The sequence below is a fragment of the Bubalus kerabau genome, chromosome 20 (genome assembly GCF_029407905.1).
Source record: "Bubalus kerabau isolate K-KA32 ecotype Philippines breed swamp buffalo chromosome 20, PCC_UOA_SB_1v2, whole genome shotgun sequence".
Taxonomy (NCBI): domain Eukaryota; kingdom Metazoa; phylum Chordata; class Mammalia; order Artiodactyla; family Bovidae; genus Bubalus; species Bubalus kerabau.
This window is the reverse complement of record NC_073643.1, coordinates 8,961,323-8,980,282: the sequence shown is the minus strand read 5'-3', so window position 1 is coordinate 8,980,282 and position 18,960 is coordinate 8,961,323. Positions and strand designations below refer to the sequence as shown.

The 18,960-nt window shown below is 48.4% G+C and overlaps 1 protein-coding gene across 1 annotated transcript in view; it reads right to left on the bottom strand.

The window, feature by feature from the left end:
• TRIM71 (tripartite motif containing 71) overlaps window positions 1–17,770 on the bottom strand; it is a 63,089-nt gene extending 45,319 nt beyond the window's left edge. The window contains exon 1 of the mRNA XM_055558325.1: window positions 14,948–17,770. Coding sequence (XP_055414300.1) covers window positions 14,948–15,823 — 876 coding nt within the window. The 5' untranslated portion in view covers window positions 15,824–17,770. The remainder of the gene's footprint in view (window positions 1–14,947) is intronic.
• Between the last annotated feature and the right edge of the window lie 1,190 nt (window positions 17,771–18,960).

The window sequence follows — 18,960 nt, the reverse complement described above, 5'->3', positions numbered from 1 at the left end:
GGTAGGAAACACACCCAAATTACACACTTTGGGAAGAAGTAGGTCTGAGGGTATACTTAAAAAAAGTTTCTTACAGATCATCCTAACAAAGATATTTATGTGTTACTTGCATAATTAAAAATAAGGATTCAAGTTAAGTGGGCCAAATCAAGTATTCCTGGGAGGGAACACAAAGTAGCTCTGAGAAAACTCTCAATTTTTCATTTATCCAGCAACTACAAGCTGAGCAGGCTGAAGGAAGGAAGGAAAGGTCAAATAAATAACAGTCACAGACATATACATATTCAGAAAAATCACCACCCGAATGACAAGCGCTGGGAAGTCTTAGGCACAACTCAGGTAAGGAAAAAGCAAAACAAAACTCAGTTAAGGGGAAAAAACCCAAGTCAGTTAAAGAAAGAAAGGAAAAAAACTTCTCAATGTTGTTAAAAGAACACAAATTTTAAACAAAACTGTTACCTCTTCCCCCTTTCATGGACCCTATCAAATGTTTGCAAATGTTGAAAGGTTTTTATTAAGCACGCACTCATCCGGGTTCCTCTTTTGAGGTCACTGTGGCAAACCTGTCTGCCTTTACCCCCAAGAAGGGGTGAGACCTTCCCACCGTGAGTGGCAACATGTGCAAATGCCAACTGAAAGTCAAGGAACCAAAATGAGAAGAGCTTGGCAGACAGGACAGAGATACCGCCCCAATTATTTGTTTAGACTCCTGTTTTCTTAACCTGTTGGAACCTCAGAATACTGTGGGCTTCCCCCCATGCAACACCCAAGCCTCACCAAGCTATACAAGCCAATATCGGGGCTTGTATTGTATTGAGTTGGAAACGCAATCCTTTCTCCCAAACTAAGGCCAAATATCCTCTCCTCATCCTCATTGTTCCATCTTACGCATTTCTTAGATTTTATTCCCATATATTTATCTGCTGCTTTCCACGCCTTTTTTTTTCCTTTGGTGGAGAAGAAGAGAATTGATTTTGCATCCCAACAGGCAAACCATCGGAAAAAACCTTGAAAATAAGTTCCAGGGGGCTAGAACAAATAGACACTGATGAACATTACATTCAGAAAATTTCTGAGCTTGGTTCTGCAGTAGACCCATACAACCAACGCAGGGGAGGAAACACGTATATGAACGCTGGAAACAGTCAGTGTGAACACCATCCCTCCTTTTATGAGGGAAAAATGGTTACTTTCCAAATTCTAAACAAGCTGCATTTTCAGTCTGAGATGCTCAGGTACAGAGTGCCCTTCTTTGCATGTTCCTGTACGTTACTAAGACTTCAATGTAATTAACAACTTCACCTCGGTTCTTAGATCTCAAGGCACACCTGTCTTTTTACTGTACAGCATACTTAAGGGTGAATAACAAGATTAGAGACTTAGCAGCTGCTGTGAACCTCAAATGTTGCCTACAATGAACTGCTATCTCGGGCTCGGAAAGGATTCAGCTAGGCCCTCGTAACTCGGTTTCTATTCACCACCGTAAGTATCAACAACCTCAATATGAAACGCCCCTTTCCCCTATTAATCTCCCATTTACAATGGAGACACTTTTCCATCTACACTCCATGGAGGCAATTTTTTCCAGGATTCCCCTAAAAGCTCCAGATATTTGGGGTGGTCCATCACTGATCAGTTATATTTATTTTTTACGTGCACCCATGTGGCTTTTAAAAAATCTGGTTAAAATGGTAAAGACAAATTTTCCTCTTTGTATATGCCTCCTGAAAGCTCTGATAAAGTTAATATAATAAAATGGAAATAAAAACCAAAGAGAATTGTTCTGAAAAGTTATTAATAAGGGCAGAGGGAAAAAAAAAATCAACAAAGGGCGAGGCTAACGGGGGACAGACAGATGCTTCCCCTGTCCCCTGCAGCACAGCCTCCAAAACAGCTCCTGCAACTTTGAATTTCTGTCTTCACTTATATTTTTAAATTTTGTATTAAAAAAAGAAAAGATGATTTACAGTATCATGTTAGTGTCAGGTGTATGGCACAAGGATTCAGTTTCACACATACGTGAAAGTATATATTCCCTCCTTTTCAGATTCTTTTCCCTTATAGGTTAATAGAAAATACTGAGTACAGATCACCCACTGTGATCTACAGTGAGTCCTTGTTCACATAAACATATATGTAGTGTACCCTGCACTTTTTCATCAGGAAATACCCCATCTGATCCTCAAACAGAAAAAACAGCCCTAGGCAGACAAATGCAACCGTTAGCATCCTACAGAGTGATTCGGGAACTGGAGTCTCAGAGCCACTCAACTTTGCTGACAAATGTTCCAGGATGAAAATCGGGGCTCCAGCTGGTGACAGTGACCACCAAGACTCAACACAGCACTGCTCCTATTTCAGGCATCAACACAGTGACCATGGCTGAAAACAGGAAACACAAGCGCCCTTCAGCTGGGGAATGTGAAAAACTATGGTACATTCATACAGTGGAAAACAACTCAGCAAGAAATAGGGAGGAACCACTGACACCAGCCACCTGCCACCTGCGAGGACTTGTGAACGCAGCCTGGCAAGTGGAAAAGGCCCAGATTCGAGGATCCAACACTCTCAGATGCCATTTCATGACCTTCTGGAGAAGACCAGACCAGAGGACTGGAGAAGAGGTTGGAGGCTGCCTGAGGCTCTAAGATGGGTATTGTGGGGTGATGAGGTGCTCTTTAGAGCCCGGAGTGATGGCACTCTCTGCCCTTGTCCAAAGGTGCAGAAGTGTACGCTAAAAAAGAAAGATCAATTTTACGACGTATATGTTTACCTCAATACGAAAAAACCGATGCCAAAAACACTAAAGAAGAAATCACCTAACTTAGTCAGAAATGAGGTTTCCCCTCTCAGCCTTGGGCTCTGCAGCTGAAACTACCCCCTCAACTGTAGGGCAAAGCCTGGGGGGCAGGTCATCCCAAAGGCGGAGGAGAGGAAGGGGAAGCAGGGACCCGAGCTCCTTCCTGCAGGGCCAAGGCTCCTCCCCTCCATGAGGTCAGAGCCCTGATGGGCTGGAAGGGTCTAGAGTGCAGTCAGGGAGATTCCCTCAGCAGTCACCGTGCCCCAGAGCTGTTGGCCCAGAGCACTGCCTTTGAGGAAGACGGGCGAGTCACCCAGTAGCAAGCTGGCTGGATAAACAGGCCCCATGAAGAAAAAGGATTCAAGGCTGTTCTGCTCACTGCCCTGTCTCCAGGGCCTCCAACTTTACACCAAAGCTGAATTCATAGGCATACAGGTGTGCTTACACAGAAATTTTCTGCACTGATTTCATTTTTACTTAAAACTGTGTAATTTATACAAACAAGTACGGAGGACACAGGGCTTCCCAGGTGGCTCAGCGGTAAAGAATCGGCCTGCAATGCAAGAGCCACAGGAGATGTGGGTTCAATCCCTGGGACAGGAAGATCCTCTGGAGAAGGAAACAGGGCTACAGCCCTTTGGGTCGAAGAAGAGTCGGACACGACGGAAAGCCTGACCACATACATACACGGGAGGACACACACAGGTCTGGGAACAACAGAGGCTGTGTCCCCCTTTAAGCAAGCACAGGGCGCGGCTGAGTGCTGCCTGCTGGGTTAGCAAATAGCAAGCTGGGTTAGCACGAGTGTGAACGCACAGACGGGACTGGGCACTGCTAACTCAGGCTACATTCTAGTCCCCCTCAGCCCAGGGTCTCCCCCACATTTTCATGAAATTTTCAAATGGAATCAAGCACCAAGGGGGAGTCCATCTTCCACGAAGTGCTGCTTACCGAGCTCTGACTGCCTCTTAGCTTAAACCCACCCCCCCGAGTGGGCCACACCTCTGCTTTGCCAGCTGCATCCCTGTGACTCTAGGGAACTTGACGGGGAGAAAGGTTTTACTCTAGGAGTTCTGCTTCCTGGGTGTGCACTTCCTTCAACAGACTTCTCTAATCCAGCGTCACAAGTCGTTCCAGTGGCAGCACCTGATTCCAGGTTTCTAACGCTGACCCGACCCACAGGAACCCACAGGAGTATTAACAACTCCCAACTTTTTCCTCTTCTCATCTCGCAACCCAAGGAGGGGAGCTGCTTCCCACAGCTGCTACCCGCCAGCCAGGCACGCAAGTAGTGTCTCTCCTTGCATTGCAATTTCCCAACTAAAAACTCACGAAGAACTCAGATAACAGTCAATGATGCTTTACATTAAATTACCTGTTACAGTAACTAAACGTGGCTCTAGCTCCAGACTGATAAGCTAAGCTATTTCCTCTACTTATCAATAGTCACCCTCCTAAAAAAGGGTAAAAAAGGGAATTCCCTGGCAGTCCAGCGGTTAGGGCTCAGTGCTTTCACTGCAGCTATTGAGTCTGGTCCCTGGTCAGGGAAGGGAGATCACGCAAGGTGTGCAGATGGCAGGAGGAAAAAAAAAAAAGGAATGGACCCCTAAAACTACAGTAATTTCACTCTTGGATAGGTATCTGGAAAAATTAAAAACTTCAAAAAGATACCTGCACCCCATGTTCACAGCAGCACTATTTACCATAACTAAGACAAGAAAGCAACTTGACGTGTCCATCCACAGATGAAGGGATAAAAGAGACACACATACTACTCAGCCACAAAAAGAAACTTTGCCACTTGCAGCAATGTAAATGGACCAGAGAACATAATATGCTTAGTGAAAAAAGTCAGGCAAAAAGTATGACATCACTTATTTGTGGAATCTAAAAAATAAAACACAGGAAACAGCAAAACAGAAACACGCACAGGCACAGAAAACAAACCAGTGGTTACCAGTGGGGAGGGGCAAGATCGGGGCATGGGATCAAGAGGGACAAAGTACTGTGTATAAGATGGACAAGCAACAAGGATATACTGTACAGCAGAGGAAATCATACTCATTATTTAGGAATAACTTTTAACAGAGTATAATCGATAAAAATACTGAATCACTATGCTGTACACCTGAAATTAATATACTACTGTAAATCAACTACAATTTTACAAGATGGGGATGGGGAGCCTAACACCTTTCTTAGGGATGCTGAAAGGCAAAATCAGATAAAAGATCGCGATCACAAACACTCTATAGTCAAGCCAATGCAGCTGCTAGAAGCCAAAAACCACTCCTGCCTTCTTTCCATCTTCTACCTAAATCCCATCGTTCTCCAAGATTCCTGTCTTTCAGCCCAAACTCAGCTCCCTATCAGAACCTGTTCAGAGGCCATGAGAGCTTGCTTTAACATTTGGATTTCCTCTAGTAATGTAAATAAGACCACATATAAAGTAGCCACACAGGAAGCCAAGAATCCTTCTGCCCCATTCAAACAACCTTCTTCCAGTTCCATCCTCCCAGGGAGACTAACCAGAGGCTTGGCAAAGAGCACAATTCTAAGCAGCAGACATCCAAGTGTTTTGATGACAATCTTAACACATCAAGTCCTCTGTCAGCAATAAGGAACTGCCCGAATTATTTCATGGTATCAAATATCATTTGGCCATCAACCAGAAAACATTTTTTAAGAAAGATAAGCAGCGTATTTAATTTCACGAAGAAGGAATTTTACCCGTTTGACTGCAACTTGCAGAAAAGGTTGAAGCCAAATTTTTTTCACAATACTGAAAACATTTTTTCTAGCTCCTTCTTCAAAGCATCTTCATGTAAATCATAACCTCCCTCCATAAACAGTTCTCAAAAACTACTTCAACCATTTCCATCTGAAAGGTCAGAAATCAAGGATAAGTGACTTGTCCAAGGTCTCACAGTTACTTCAGGGTGACACTGGGCTGTAAGCCCAGATCTTCTTACCAAGAAGCTACAAGCATCTTCCCGTTCCGTGGCTTGAAAAAGAAGTTTCCTTTGTTTCTGATAAGAAAATAAAGGCAGCACCGCTATTTTCCATCACCACTGGGAACCGGCAATCCAGAAACCATCTTTCTCGATTTGGTCCTTAAGGCCACCAACATCAACCAAGGCCAGATCTGGCATAAGAGCCCCAAACCCACTGGTGTTAGAATATTTACTCTGACGTGCTGGGGCCTCAGGGTGAGCCTGTGTTAGAGGCGGTTGGCAGAGGAAGCATCCTTCTCACTTCGATACTGAGAGACCTCCTATGAGACTTATGCATCATTTCAAGAGATTAAACTCAAGGCCTCTTCCTTGCTAAATTACCGCTCTGACAACACATTAACCCTAGAAGGAGAGGCAGTCGCAGCAACGACGGCCACACTTGCTTTTGCCAAGCTGTACCTGTGCGTGCATTCTCAGTCACAAAGTCGTGTTTGACTCTTTGTGATCCCATGGACTCTAGCCCACCAGGCTCCTCTGTCCATGGAATTCTCCAGGCAAGAATACTGGAGTGGGTTGCCCTTTCCTTCTCCAGGGGATCTTTCTAACTCAGGGATTGAACCCGTGTTCCCGGCACTGGCAGGTGGCATCTTTACCACTGAGCCCAGGAAGGCTCCGGCTGTAAATTACATGAATGTTATTTCATTTTCTCCTTAATAATTAAAAAAAAAAAAGACCAAAACCAAAATAAAACACAAAAAGCTAAAGATTCAAACAATAAATTTAGCATTAAATTTCAGACTTTTAAGGACCAGTTTCAAAAATATAATTGTGGACTTCCCTGGCTAAGACTGCACTCCCAATGCAGAGTCCAGGTTCCATCCCTGGTCAGGGAACTAAGTTACACATGCTGCAACTAAGAGTTCCTATGCCGATGCTAAGACGCAGTGCAGCCAAATAAATACATAAATATTTTAAGACATAATGATATATTTGCCAAATACTGTACATAAATTACAGAGCAAAGAGTGCTGGAGCAGGCAAGTTCCTGCTAAAGTCACTTCACCACCCCAGCCTGTCTCCCCATTTGTAAAGCAGCAGTTTTTCTATAACGATTTAAGGCCTTTCTTGTGATAACTGAAGTTTCCTCTTCGGGAACACCTAAACACGCAACTGACAACACCGTGAAATTAGAGCTTATAAAATATTCCAGTCTGTGAAATCCAACTGTTCCCTTGAGCAAGTTGATCTCTTTCCTTGAAATGTCACGGTCCCCCCAAAGATCAAGACTTTAAAGATTAATGATTCTCAACACATCATATAAAATGTAAACACAAACACTGGTCTTCCACCAAAAATAAAAAAGCCACAGGCATTGATGCAGCCTGTAAAGACACTTGTGCCCATCTTTCCGCTGGGCTTAGGGAGCCCTGTAACCCAAAGACGGTCTAGACCAGAAGTTCAAGTTGAGGGCTAGTTTTTCTAGAGTGAAATGAAGTTTATGCATGTTTCTCCAGTTCACCTTCCATTACTTGAAAGAATCACTGCATCTTTCCAATTAGACCAGAGTAAACTGACAGAAGCCAGTCTCCAACATCGACAAACAGTTTTCTTCTACAACATCCTCTTTGGAGGCAAAAGGATGGGGTGAGGAGTCTGCTTCAAAACTCAACAGCTTATTAATTACAAACAGCAAGGTCCTCTTATTGTACAGCACAGAGAACCATTATTCAGTATCCTATGATAAACCATAATGGAAAACAAATACTAAAAAAAGGAATAATGTATATATGTATAACTGAATTACTTTGCTATATAACAAAAATTAATAATATTGTAAATGAACTACACATCAATAAAAAAAATTTTTTTTTTTGTTTAATAATTAAAAAAAAAAAAAAAAATGTTTACAGGGACTTCCCTGGTGGTCCAGTGGTTAAGAATCTGGCTTACCAAGGCAGGTGAAGCAGATTCCATCCCTGGTTGGGGAACTAAGATCCCACATGCCAGGGAGCAACTAAATCCGCATGCCTGCTAAGACCCAACACAAATAAGTAAATAAGTAAATAATTTTTAAAATATTTACAATTGCCTTCTAGTGTGCTATAAGACACTTTAAATATATTAATTGGAATGCTTACAACACTGCTAAGTGTTACAGATGAGAAACTAAGGTAGCACAAGAAATCTCAAAACCACATTGTCTAAGAGTGGTTAAGTAAAAATAAACCTAAAATAAACATAAAAAAAAACATTTTTCCAACTATACCAAAATTTCCTCTACTATATCCACTTTTCTGCTCAGCACTTATCCAGTACAAGCCAAGAGATGATCCTCAGAAAAAGATCTTCCTCTGACACTTATCTTAAAGAGAGGTAGAGGATACAGACCAAAACCTTCAATGGTCTGCCCAAACACACCGTAATCATGACTGCTGATGCCACCTCTTCACCATTCTGGTTTTTTTAAACACCTGTGCTGAAGATGTTCTATCAGATCCATGTACAGCAAAATCTCCATGTCCAGACTTTTTCTTAGAAGAACACCTTTAGAATTATGTCAGTTGGTCAAAGATATCAAAGAAGTTTGCAAAAACCCATTGTCATTTCAAGAAAAGAAAACACACACACACACATCTTCAACTGCAAACAGTTAAGGCTAGATGGAAGGAAACGGCTGACTGGACTTTTCAGGAGTGACAACTAAAGGATACAGTTGCTGACCTTTGACAGAGGCTCAGGGGTTCCAAAACCAACTCAGGGACCCTCAAAATTCATAGGGTGTGGGAGCCAGGAAGGGAGCCCCTAGTCTACACAACTGACCTGATCCACTTCATTGTCTCGTGCACACTGCTCTGCTTCATGCAAGTCCCATTAATGTCGGCAGAATGTGCAATTTGCACAAGTTTGTCAGATGAGCAATCACAGTCAACAATTTAGCCCTGGCAGTCCAGGGGTTAAGACTCCTGCACTTCCACTGCAGGGAGCATGGGTTTGATACCTGGTTGGGGAACTAAGATACCACATGGCCCCGGTGTAGCCAAAAAAAATTTTTAAATAAATTATGCCCTTATTCATGATCAGGACTCCTCTTCCCAATATTTACAACTTCAACTTGTAGTCTGTATATTACTGAAAGCAGTATCACTAAAGAATACCACTTCCTTCTGCAAAGCAATTATTCTTCAATAAAAAATTAATTAAAAAAAAAAGAACACCACTTCCTTAGGGCAACTGTGTGGAATATTGTTTTTGAACAAATTACTAATTTCTCATGTCTACTGATCCTTAACTGGGATCATTATACAGATGTACTAAAAACAGGACTCACTTGGGAGGAACTGACACTCAGGTAAGAAACATCTACATAAAAGAGGACAAAACAAAACATTGGTCTGATAGCTTCAGATTAAACCAGAATCTCCCCAAATTTCAGCGGTTTTGAGTGGGAGATGAAAGCCAGGAGTTAGGGGTCTTCCCGTTTCATTCCACTCTACCTTCAAAGCCAACCGCAAGCAAAGTAAAACACGAAGGAAGCGGAAGATGCCCTCTGAGGAGGCAAAGAATTACGCTGGAATAGGGTTTAAGCCAAAGTTTCAGATGTAAATTGCCTACGCTCAACCCCCCACACCCCTCCCAATTTTTCTGTTAACAAGTCAGAGCCTTGTCAATCAAAACAGTCAATCTGGTTTCAGTCAACTAGGTTTGTGGGTACAGACAAAACCTCAAAGGGAGGAGAATAATTTAGAACTGAAGAAGCGGGAGGTCGCAGTAGCTGAAGAGGAAAGATGGCTCAGGCTTCCTCCTCCAAGTCACAAAACTTGAAAGCTCAAGGGAAGCCAGAACAGAGTGGGCTGCGAGGGTGGCGTCTTGCTCCCTTTGGGCGGCTGTAATTCTTATCAGTACCTTTTCCCTCCCTTCCAAAATAACAGAGGTGGCACAAACAGCCTCAGTGAGTCAAGCCCTGAACTCTTTGTTAGTGTTATGGGGAAAGGCAGGAGGAAACCGCCTGCGTGGTAGAATTCTTCTCAATCTTTCGTTCAAGTGTCATGAAGAATGACATCGAATTGGTCCTTTATTCCCTAAGAATGAATACATCTGAAATAAACCTTGCCCTGTGAGAGGAACTGGTGAGAATAAGCAACCCATGTAACTTCAGTAAGCACCAAAGCAAATAAAACTTGGAGGGGGTTAAATGTGAGAGCTATATAGAATTATCAAGTAAGTTAAAATTCTTCATAAGCAGAAAAAGTTTATAAACCCTTTCTTCTCCTAGCAAACTACTTCAACAACAAAAGAATTTGAACCATTTCACCTCATTTATGGCTTCCTCCAAAGCTAACTCCCTTTTCTACATATGTGAAGTTGGTTGGTTGGTGTTTTTTTTTTAATGAAAACATAAGAAGCAAAACAGTTGTGCTCAAAATTTTACATGTGCAGAGAAATTAGGAAACTCTGCATTTTAATGTTGGTTTTACTGCCCTGAAATCTGAAAAGGACTCCCTGGAATTAGCATTTATAAGTAGCTAAAATGGGAAGGAAAGCTGGGATGGAAAAAGGCAATTTTACTCAGTCTTTAAACACTTTCAGACTGCTTTAGTCCTACAACTATTTAACTTGTAAACACTGAATCATAAAGAATGTATAGTGCTATCAAAAGAACTGAAAGTACCTGTTTTCTTCCTAAAATATTTTCATTATTTGCAAAATATATATTCCTAGCACTGGAAATAAAGATCCTGTAGACCAAAACTAAGTCTATGCAACTCTCCAACTAGTGTTTACTCCTTAGCAAGAAAAACTGGTCATAAGTCTCCAGAGACAGCACTTATTCCAGCCTCAGGATCACCAGCATCCTTTCTGACTCTCGGCTGTGCCTGTGAGGCAACCTCACCAGCACAGCTTGCCAAACTAGCCACTTGCCTGGGAGCCATGTTGGTGAAACTCATCTTTATGCAGTTTATGGAAGACCAGGCACATTCCTCCGATCACATGTGAATATTTTTTTAAAGTTCACAGTGTAGAGATTATATTCAAAATTAACATATTGAGAAGTCAATAGTGAACATTTCTCTCCCGGAGGTTTTCCTCAAACATTTTCATAATTCAACAGATTTCAATCTACAAATGTCCACCTGCTGAACTGGATTCAAAGCAGGAACCTTCCAACTATTTCCAAGGTATGGAAGGTCTGATTTTCCGGTAAATAGGTGAGATGTGTGTGCTAAGCAGACATACATCTACCAAGTCCTATCAAACTGGTAGAGGATGCAGAGCAGAAACAACTAGAATGCACATTTTTACTCCTTTTTTACTCTTGTCCTTAAACAAAAAAACCTCTTACTATAAATTTTACAATTTACAAGGCACACACATATAATTTTAAAACACAAAGGGATGCATGCCTGAGAAAACTTAGCCTCTGCAAATACAGAATAAAATATATTGATGCCAATTTGGGTAAAGTCCCCATTCACAGGAACTTATTCAAAATAAGATACAAGAGTGCATTCCACAATCAATTATTTTAGGCAGCAAACCTTCTTCCTCCAGGTTGTTTGGAGCTGATTTTTGGAGAGTGGTTTCCTCAATATTTGGGGTCAACATTTATGATCATATTGAATTGGAATTCTAGAACCTATCTTCCAGGGAGTTTGTTACACACACACACACACAGAAATAAACTGCATTCGTCCCTTCATCCCACTTTGCATCCAGCAGACTCAGGAAAATCCACCCCCACTCCCTCTTTCCTAACTGGGAACCAACATTGCCATCTTCGGGGTCTACAAAGAAACCCTCAGCTCAAGATGGCAACTAGGTCACCCCTGCCCTACTCCCAAGTGACAGGGCCTTTCCGGGGACCGGAACAGGCTCAGACCCCACTCAGCTTCTCCCATTTACAGAGCGCTGCCGCCCGGCCCTGAACACACACACACCCTTTCTGCTCCCAGTGTCGCCTCCGAGGCAGCCAAGGAAGAGCTTGCTTCCCACGTGCAAGCAACACAACATTTAAGGGCACCTCGTGACGACCGGAGCCGCGCGCTCCGGCCCAGATCTGCGCCCCAGGTCTCCCAGCAGATGCCTGCCGACCCTGTCTCGGGCCCGCCGCGTCCAGCTGGCGGAGACCGGCTCCGAACTGGTCGAGCCGCCTCCGCCCGCCACTCCCAGGCCCCGTGGCAGGCGCGCGGCCAGCGGTCCCGGGGCGCCGACCACCCACCCCCCGCTCGATTCCCAGCCAGGCCGCCCGCCAGCAGGCCTTTTGGGCTGACCGCCACCGAGGCGAAAAACCCAAACTCTCGTTTTTTGCCTGGACCAAATACAGAGTAGGAGGAAGCAACCTTCATTCCGTTGGAAAACCCAGCTCCTTTCTTTTAGTTTTCCGGTTAACGTTTTAAACCAACGCTCAGAGAACCATCTTGTCGCGCTGGCGGGGATGCTTAAGGAACGCAGTTTGGGGGAAGAGACCCGACCGGCTACCCTCCTCGATGCCAACTGTTGGACGCACTCTCCCTAAAATTAAAGGGCAAGAGCCAGGCATGGGGGTCCCCTTGCCCAAGGTCAGGTGGCATCAGTCACCATAAGACAAGGGCAAGCTGAATTATTTCATACAGCCTGTTGACACCGGAGCAACTCAGAAGAACAGCACATTTCAAAAATCGAAGCAGACTGTACCCATTGAAAACCACACGGATTTAGGCATTCCTTTCATCACTATCAGAGGACAAGGCGGTCATCTCCCATAGTGACCTCAGGCTCTTTTCCCAATCGGAAAAGGGGCTTTCTAAAGGCACATCATTCCGAAACTATTAAAGATCACTCCCCTGGAAGGAGAGAAAGAATTTAGGCCAGGGCTGGGACCCCCTGGGTGAACCAGGTGCTTTTCCTCTGAACATCTGACTTTCCCATTCACAGCCCTGGTCTGTCCCTTTAAACTCAAATTCGGTAACATTCCAAACCCAGAAAATATTAAAAAGGTCTAAAAATTAATTTCCAAGTTTTCTTCTTTAAAACCAACAGGGGGGCAGGGGGAGTAGAGTTTGCTCAAAACTGAGAAAATTTCGTGTTTTTAAAGGTTAGGTGATCTAACAGTGTAGTATAATGCCTCTGCCCAACAACTTCACCAGAACTGCACACGTTAAAAAATAGAAATGTTCAGGGCATCCAGGTACCTCCCAGGGTGAGGGGAACACCGCTCATTTCACACACTCCCATACCATTTGAATGGTTTTATAATTTGAAAAGTATATAAACCTTTTACAAGTCTGGCAACACTGAGCATGTACTGTTTTAACCCAAATAAAACGTATACGGATCTTTAACTGGGAATATAAATAAAACCTGACATTTAAACTCAACTGCTGAGAGGGAGGGTTCCATCTACGCCCCTGCCAGGAGGGAAACGGGGCGGATTCAAGGCGCCCTCTCCCGCCTCCTCCCCGTTGATACTAAACTTCCCAATGAATTGGTTCCCTCTTTCCATTCCCGAGATTGGAATTCAGATCTCTTTTACCTCAATCCATTTTTTGAAAGAATCTGCTAGAAACATTCAGCCCTGAATGTGGGAAAACTTTCAGAAGAGTCCATTCAAAGCTTTAAAAAAGGAAAGCAAAGAATAACGGCCCGCCTAGGCTTCGTACCCAGAAAGAAACTTTGAAAATGAGGGGTCCACAAGAAGTAGATTAGAATTTCAACTTTTTTCCAATAGAAGAAGCCGGCTTAAGGCCAGCAGGCAATAGCTCCGCCCTCCTCCCCAAATAACAGGTTAGAAGTGGAAAAGGCTGCGCGGGGCAAGCCTCAGCCGCGCTCGCAGCCAGCACGCCCACCCCACCTCGCAGGCGGCGACTCCCACAAGGACTCCTATTCCCCTGCAAGGCCAGGCTCTAGCATCACGTCTCCCCGAGGGACTACAGGTAGATCCCATCAAGGCACCGACCCTCTCAGCAGAGGCTGAGCCTCAAAACGTTCGGCCCCTTCCACTCATGGGCTCCAATAACTTTAAAGTGGTACACGATGTGAAAAATATACAAGAAAGGTTTATTCCACCAACAGGCTCTACGTGCCCGGTTCGAGCCGCGTACAGCCGGGATCGGCTTGTTCCCCAGGGGCAGTCGAGCCTCAGGCTGAACGGGGTGGGGACACCTCTCAACCTGGGAAACCGGTTCCCGGAGAGACCGAAGCCGGGGCAGGCGGGGGCAGCCCGAGGACTTCCAGCTGGGTGAGGGCAACCAGCAAGGTCCCCCCCGCCTCCAACCCGCAGCTCCGGGCGCAGCGGTGGCCCACGAGGCTCATGTCCACACAAGGGAGGTTCAGGGGCCAGAACGCGCTTTTTCTCCACGTTACGGAAACGGAACCTCGGGAGATGGAGGCTGAAGACCCAAGGCCCTCACAGATCAGCAACTGCCCGCTTATCCCACACAAGGAGGTATCCAACTACACGTATAGTCCGCCCTCCTGATCGCGCACGTGGAAAACCAGGGCATTTCGGGCACGTGTACCCCACTCACCCACTAGATCCCCTAACTCCTGGCCAATGCCTTACTTAAAAGCAACCATCGAGGAACTTTAAACAAACAAAACTTAAGTGGGGGAAAAACCTAAACAGGAGCCCTCAGTATGCCAGGAGGCCTCTAGTGTACCCCCACAAGACCACATCTATGCACACACACACACACACGCCTCCATCCCGTGTCTTAATTAAAACAATAGCCTGCCCGTTTTGTCAAAAAGAAATGAGGAAACCAAAGTCTCTAAAGAGGGGGGTATCTCCAACCTCGGGAGCTGTCTAGGGGAGCAGAGTAGGGACCCTCGGTCACGGAGGCCAGGTCTACACAGTCAGACATCTGTGTTACCCCAGCTCCTGCCTATAACTGGAGACAGCGGTTACCACGTTTGGCCAGCCAGAAAATTAGATAGGGAAGCGGGAAGAGAGGAAGTTCGCGTCTGGGACCCTCTGCGGCCCGCACACAGAAGCCAGCTCTTCTCCGCGCACACACGGTCGTCGGCTCCATGGCAGTGACTGCCACGTAGTCAAAAAGAAAAATGGAAAAATCCGGAAGGGGGAGAAGACTCCCTCCCTCAGTCGGGGACCTGCCCGGAGACCCCTGCGAACACCCCCGCAGCTCCACTGGGGCCCAGACCCGCTGCCCCGGTCTCCGGGCCGCAGTCCCCGGCAGGAGCGGTTCCCCACACTCACCTCGTCGTCGTGGTGCTGGCAGAAGCCGAGGCGCTCCGGGAAGACGGAGAGGAGGGAGAAGGGAGAGCCTGGGAAGGGCGGCCCGAGCCCGAGCTGTTGCGCCGCTGCCGCGGCAGCGGCTGCGGCGGGGCCGGGCGGGCCGCGCTCGATGTAGTGGTCCTTGGTGAGGCGCACGCGCTGGTGCGCGCGGACGCAGTTGTCGCACAGGTGCTCCTGGCAGTCGAGGCAACGCGACGAGGCCGCGTTGCCCTCGTCGCAGGAGCTGCAGCCATGGGGCCGGCGCAGCAGCAGCGCCGACGGGGAGCCTGCGGGGCCGCCAGGCGCCGAGCGGGACGGCGCAGGCGGCGGCGGCGCGGGAGGGAGCGGCGGCGGCGGCGCCGAGGCGGCCGCGCGCGGGTGCGCGTGGTGCGCGTGGTGCCGATGGTTGCTTCCGTGGCCGCCTGCGCCCGCTGCGGCGCCGGCCCGCCCGTTCTTCGGCGGCGGCTCGTCGGCCGTGGCCACCACGGCGTCGAGCAGGTTGCTGAGCAGGAAGGCGGACGAGGGCAGTGCATCCATGCCCGCCGCCTCGGCCAGAACGACCTTCTGGTCGCACACGGGGCAGCGCAGCTTGAGCGGCTCTCCCGGCGCGCCGCCGCCGCCGCCCGCCGCCGGCAGCCGGTGCGCCTCGAGGCACGGGCGGCAGAAAGCGTGCAGGCAGGGCAGGACGTGCAGGCGGCGCGCCGCGGCCCCGGGGCCCCCGCCGCCGCCCCCCGACGACGTGGACGTCTGCGAAGATGACGACGACGCCGACGAGTTGGAGGAGAGCGGCGCCGGCGAGCCGCACATCTCCTTGCACAGCAGGCAGATCTGGAAGTCGGTCTCAGGGAACGAAGCCATTTGCAACCAGGCCCGGAGGAGGGAGGAGACCAGAGAGGAAGAGGAGGAGGAGAGCGCCGACGAGGTGGGTGGGGGAGCCGCCGACTCACTCAGAAAAAAGGCATCGATTAGGCCTACGCACGGGAGCCGGCACCAGAGCGGCGCGGCCGGCTCGGCCTCGCCGCGTCCGGCCCGCGCGCTGCCACCCGCGACGCAGCGGGCATTAAATGCCACTTTCCAGAGGCGACAAGGATTTCTCCCGGAGGAGGACGCGGGAGCCGTGCGCCTAACGAGGCGGGAGCGCCGGAACAAGTCCCGACACGCGAGGGGCGAGCGGGGGCAGGGAGGTCAGAGGACTCCTGGAGCAGCTGCAGCTTAGCTTCTCGCCAGCCGAGGGGAATTGTCCCCCACCCCCAAGTCAAGTCCGCTGTGCAATCCCAGTCCCGGCTTGAGAGGCAGAATTTGGTTCGACGAGTATTTGGTGCGTGGGCTTTTCTTTAAATGGATTTAGTCTCTTCTTGGGACAGGAAGGCTCCCCAAACTAGTAAAGGCGGGAGCGGCGCGACGCCGAGCCCGTGTCCCCCCGCGCGATGCCAACCGCCCCACCGCATGACGCGGCGGCCAGGGGCTCCTGGGTGGCCCGGCGTGCTGCGCTCCGGGCTTGCGCACGGCCGGGCGCGGCCTCTCTGCAAGGGCGGTGAGCTCCGCCGCAGCTGCAGCTAGTGGGGCCCGCCGCGGCCGCACGCGGGTAGTACGCACGCGCGCCCCACGCGCCTCGAGTCTCCCGCGCGCCCGCCGAGCCCCGCGGAGCTGCCGGCGCTTAACACGCACGCGCGCCCCACGCGGCCCGGGGCCCTCTTGCCCCGGCCTTGTAGGGCCTGGGCGCCTCCCACGCGCTCCTTCTCCTCTGGTTTAGCCGCGCCGCTGCGCGGGGCCGCAGGTCCCCGAGGGCCGTCGTGAATTATTCATCGGCAGGAAGATATTAGATGTACCCGCTGCCCGCTCCGCGCGAGCCGTCGTGCAATGCTATCCGAGCTCTGCGCGCGCCCCGCGCCCCTCCTCCTCCTCGCGTCCGTCCTCTCTGAAACCTTGGCAGCGAAGGGGGATCACATTTCCTTTGTCATCGGGCCATTTCGCCCTCGCCTTGGTCCCCCCCTCCGATCCCGAGCCGCGAGGACGGAACCTCCACCGAGGCGCGCCGGAATCAGTGGAACCGGCAACGGCCCAGAGCGGTGAGATCAGGAGCCGCGTGGTCAACGCCGCCGGCCCGCGCCCGCGTCATCTTCTTTCTGAAAGCGAGTCGCCGAGAGAGACGGGTGGCCCCGGCAGCGTTGCGCCTACCGGGCTTGGCTCGCGCTGTGCGCCCTGACCGCCTGGGGCTTTGAACAACTCCGCAATTCGGGCTGCGTGCGTGCACGCGCGCGCGTCCCCCCTTTCTCAGCTTTGCCGCCTCTTCCTCCTCCTCCTCCTCCTCCTCCTCCTCTCAGTACATTGGTTATTGGGACTGATCGGAATTCGGAATCCTTTTAATCTCCAAAGGAGCAAACTCACTTCCGCCCGAGTGCTGGGAGGGGGCTGGGGGAGGGGACACAGAGGAGGGGGTTCCAGGCAAACAGGAAACATTAGCCCTCTCTGCACGGCTCGCTTTTGTGTGCTCCCTCCCTCCTCCTTCCAACCTCCTCCCTTCTCCCGGCCGCTGGGGAGATGAACGCCCCCGGGCTTCAGTGTGACGACCTTTGAAACCCTCTAAGCGCGGAGTGGAGAGCGACTCTTCCGTTTATTTAAAAAAGGAAAGAAAAGATTTCATTCTGAATCCTGGTTCTGCAGAGGCTGATATCCACTGCCCGTGAGATCTCACCCCCACCCCCGCCCCAGCCACCGGTTTCTTTCTTTTTTTTTCGTTTTCTTAAGGACTCTGCATATGTGTGATCAACAGCAAAACATCAGGCAGTTTGGAATTAAACGAATCTGAATTTCGACCTGCTGGAGGGCCAGTTTCTTTTGGCGTTTTACTGGGGGGTGGGGGGGGGGGTGGAGATAGGGGGCAGAGGGCAGCTGTTCGGGGGAGGTCCCCGGTGATGGCCCCACGGCCATCTGGGTGCTACCCGAGGCTGCCTGGGCGGTTCTGGTAGAGGAACTCGCTGTGCCCTGGAGAGAGACTGACTTGGTAGAGTGGAGAGGGCCAAATAGCAGGATTTAGAGGGTATATAGTGAGGCCATCGGGTGGACCGATTGTCCCAGTCTTAACAGCATCAAGCTGTGAGTGACAGCTTGGGTCCCACTTCTACAAACAACCTGGATGAATCTCAAAAACATCTTGTTAGAAGAAAGGAACCAAACACAAAGTTCATACTTTGTGATTCCATATACGGAAAATTCTAGAACAGGCATAACTAAGCTTTGAGATAGGAAAAGAACCCTCGAGGGTGAGAGAGTAGTGACTGGGAAAGGGGATAGGAGAGAACCTTCTGGGGAAATGAAGGGGTATTTGTGTGTACATTTGTCAAAACTTCTAGATATGCCATTTAACATCTGTGCAAAATTATACTGGCTGTAAACTAAGTTCAAAAAATAATAACTTGGTGCCTAAGCTAAACATCCATGCTTGTATCATAAATGTGAAATATAGAAGAAAAAAACTACATACACATTTGCAGCTCACCAGATTTCACAGAGATTTGCAGGGAACTCTTAACATGCTGAAGGCCCCATGCTGCAGAAACACCACCCTAGTGGGACAAAGCCACCATGGGGTCTGGTGCTGCCTTGAGATGGGAAGAACTCGAGGACAAGCCAGCAGACCTAGTCTGCTGCTGCTGTCTCCTTGGCACCTGGAGCAAATCTGAACTGAGTGCACAGTCACCCAAATGTGGGAGGAGTGCAAAAATTATTATGGAATAAACCCAGAACGCATCAGTTATATCTCAATAAAATGGGGCGGCGGGTGGGGGACAGATTTCCTTCTTTGACCAATGAAAGAGAAGTTAACATTTTATGCTTTGAATATTAGAAATAACATTGTGTATCAACTACATTCCAATATAAAAATTTAATACATATTAGGAGTTTTTCATGCCAACACAAGTTTCTTCCACAGTTTGAGACCTGTGAATAAGCGTGTGCATGCTGGCACATGAATTTTCCTACAGAATTTTGTA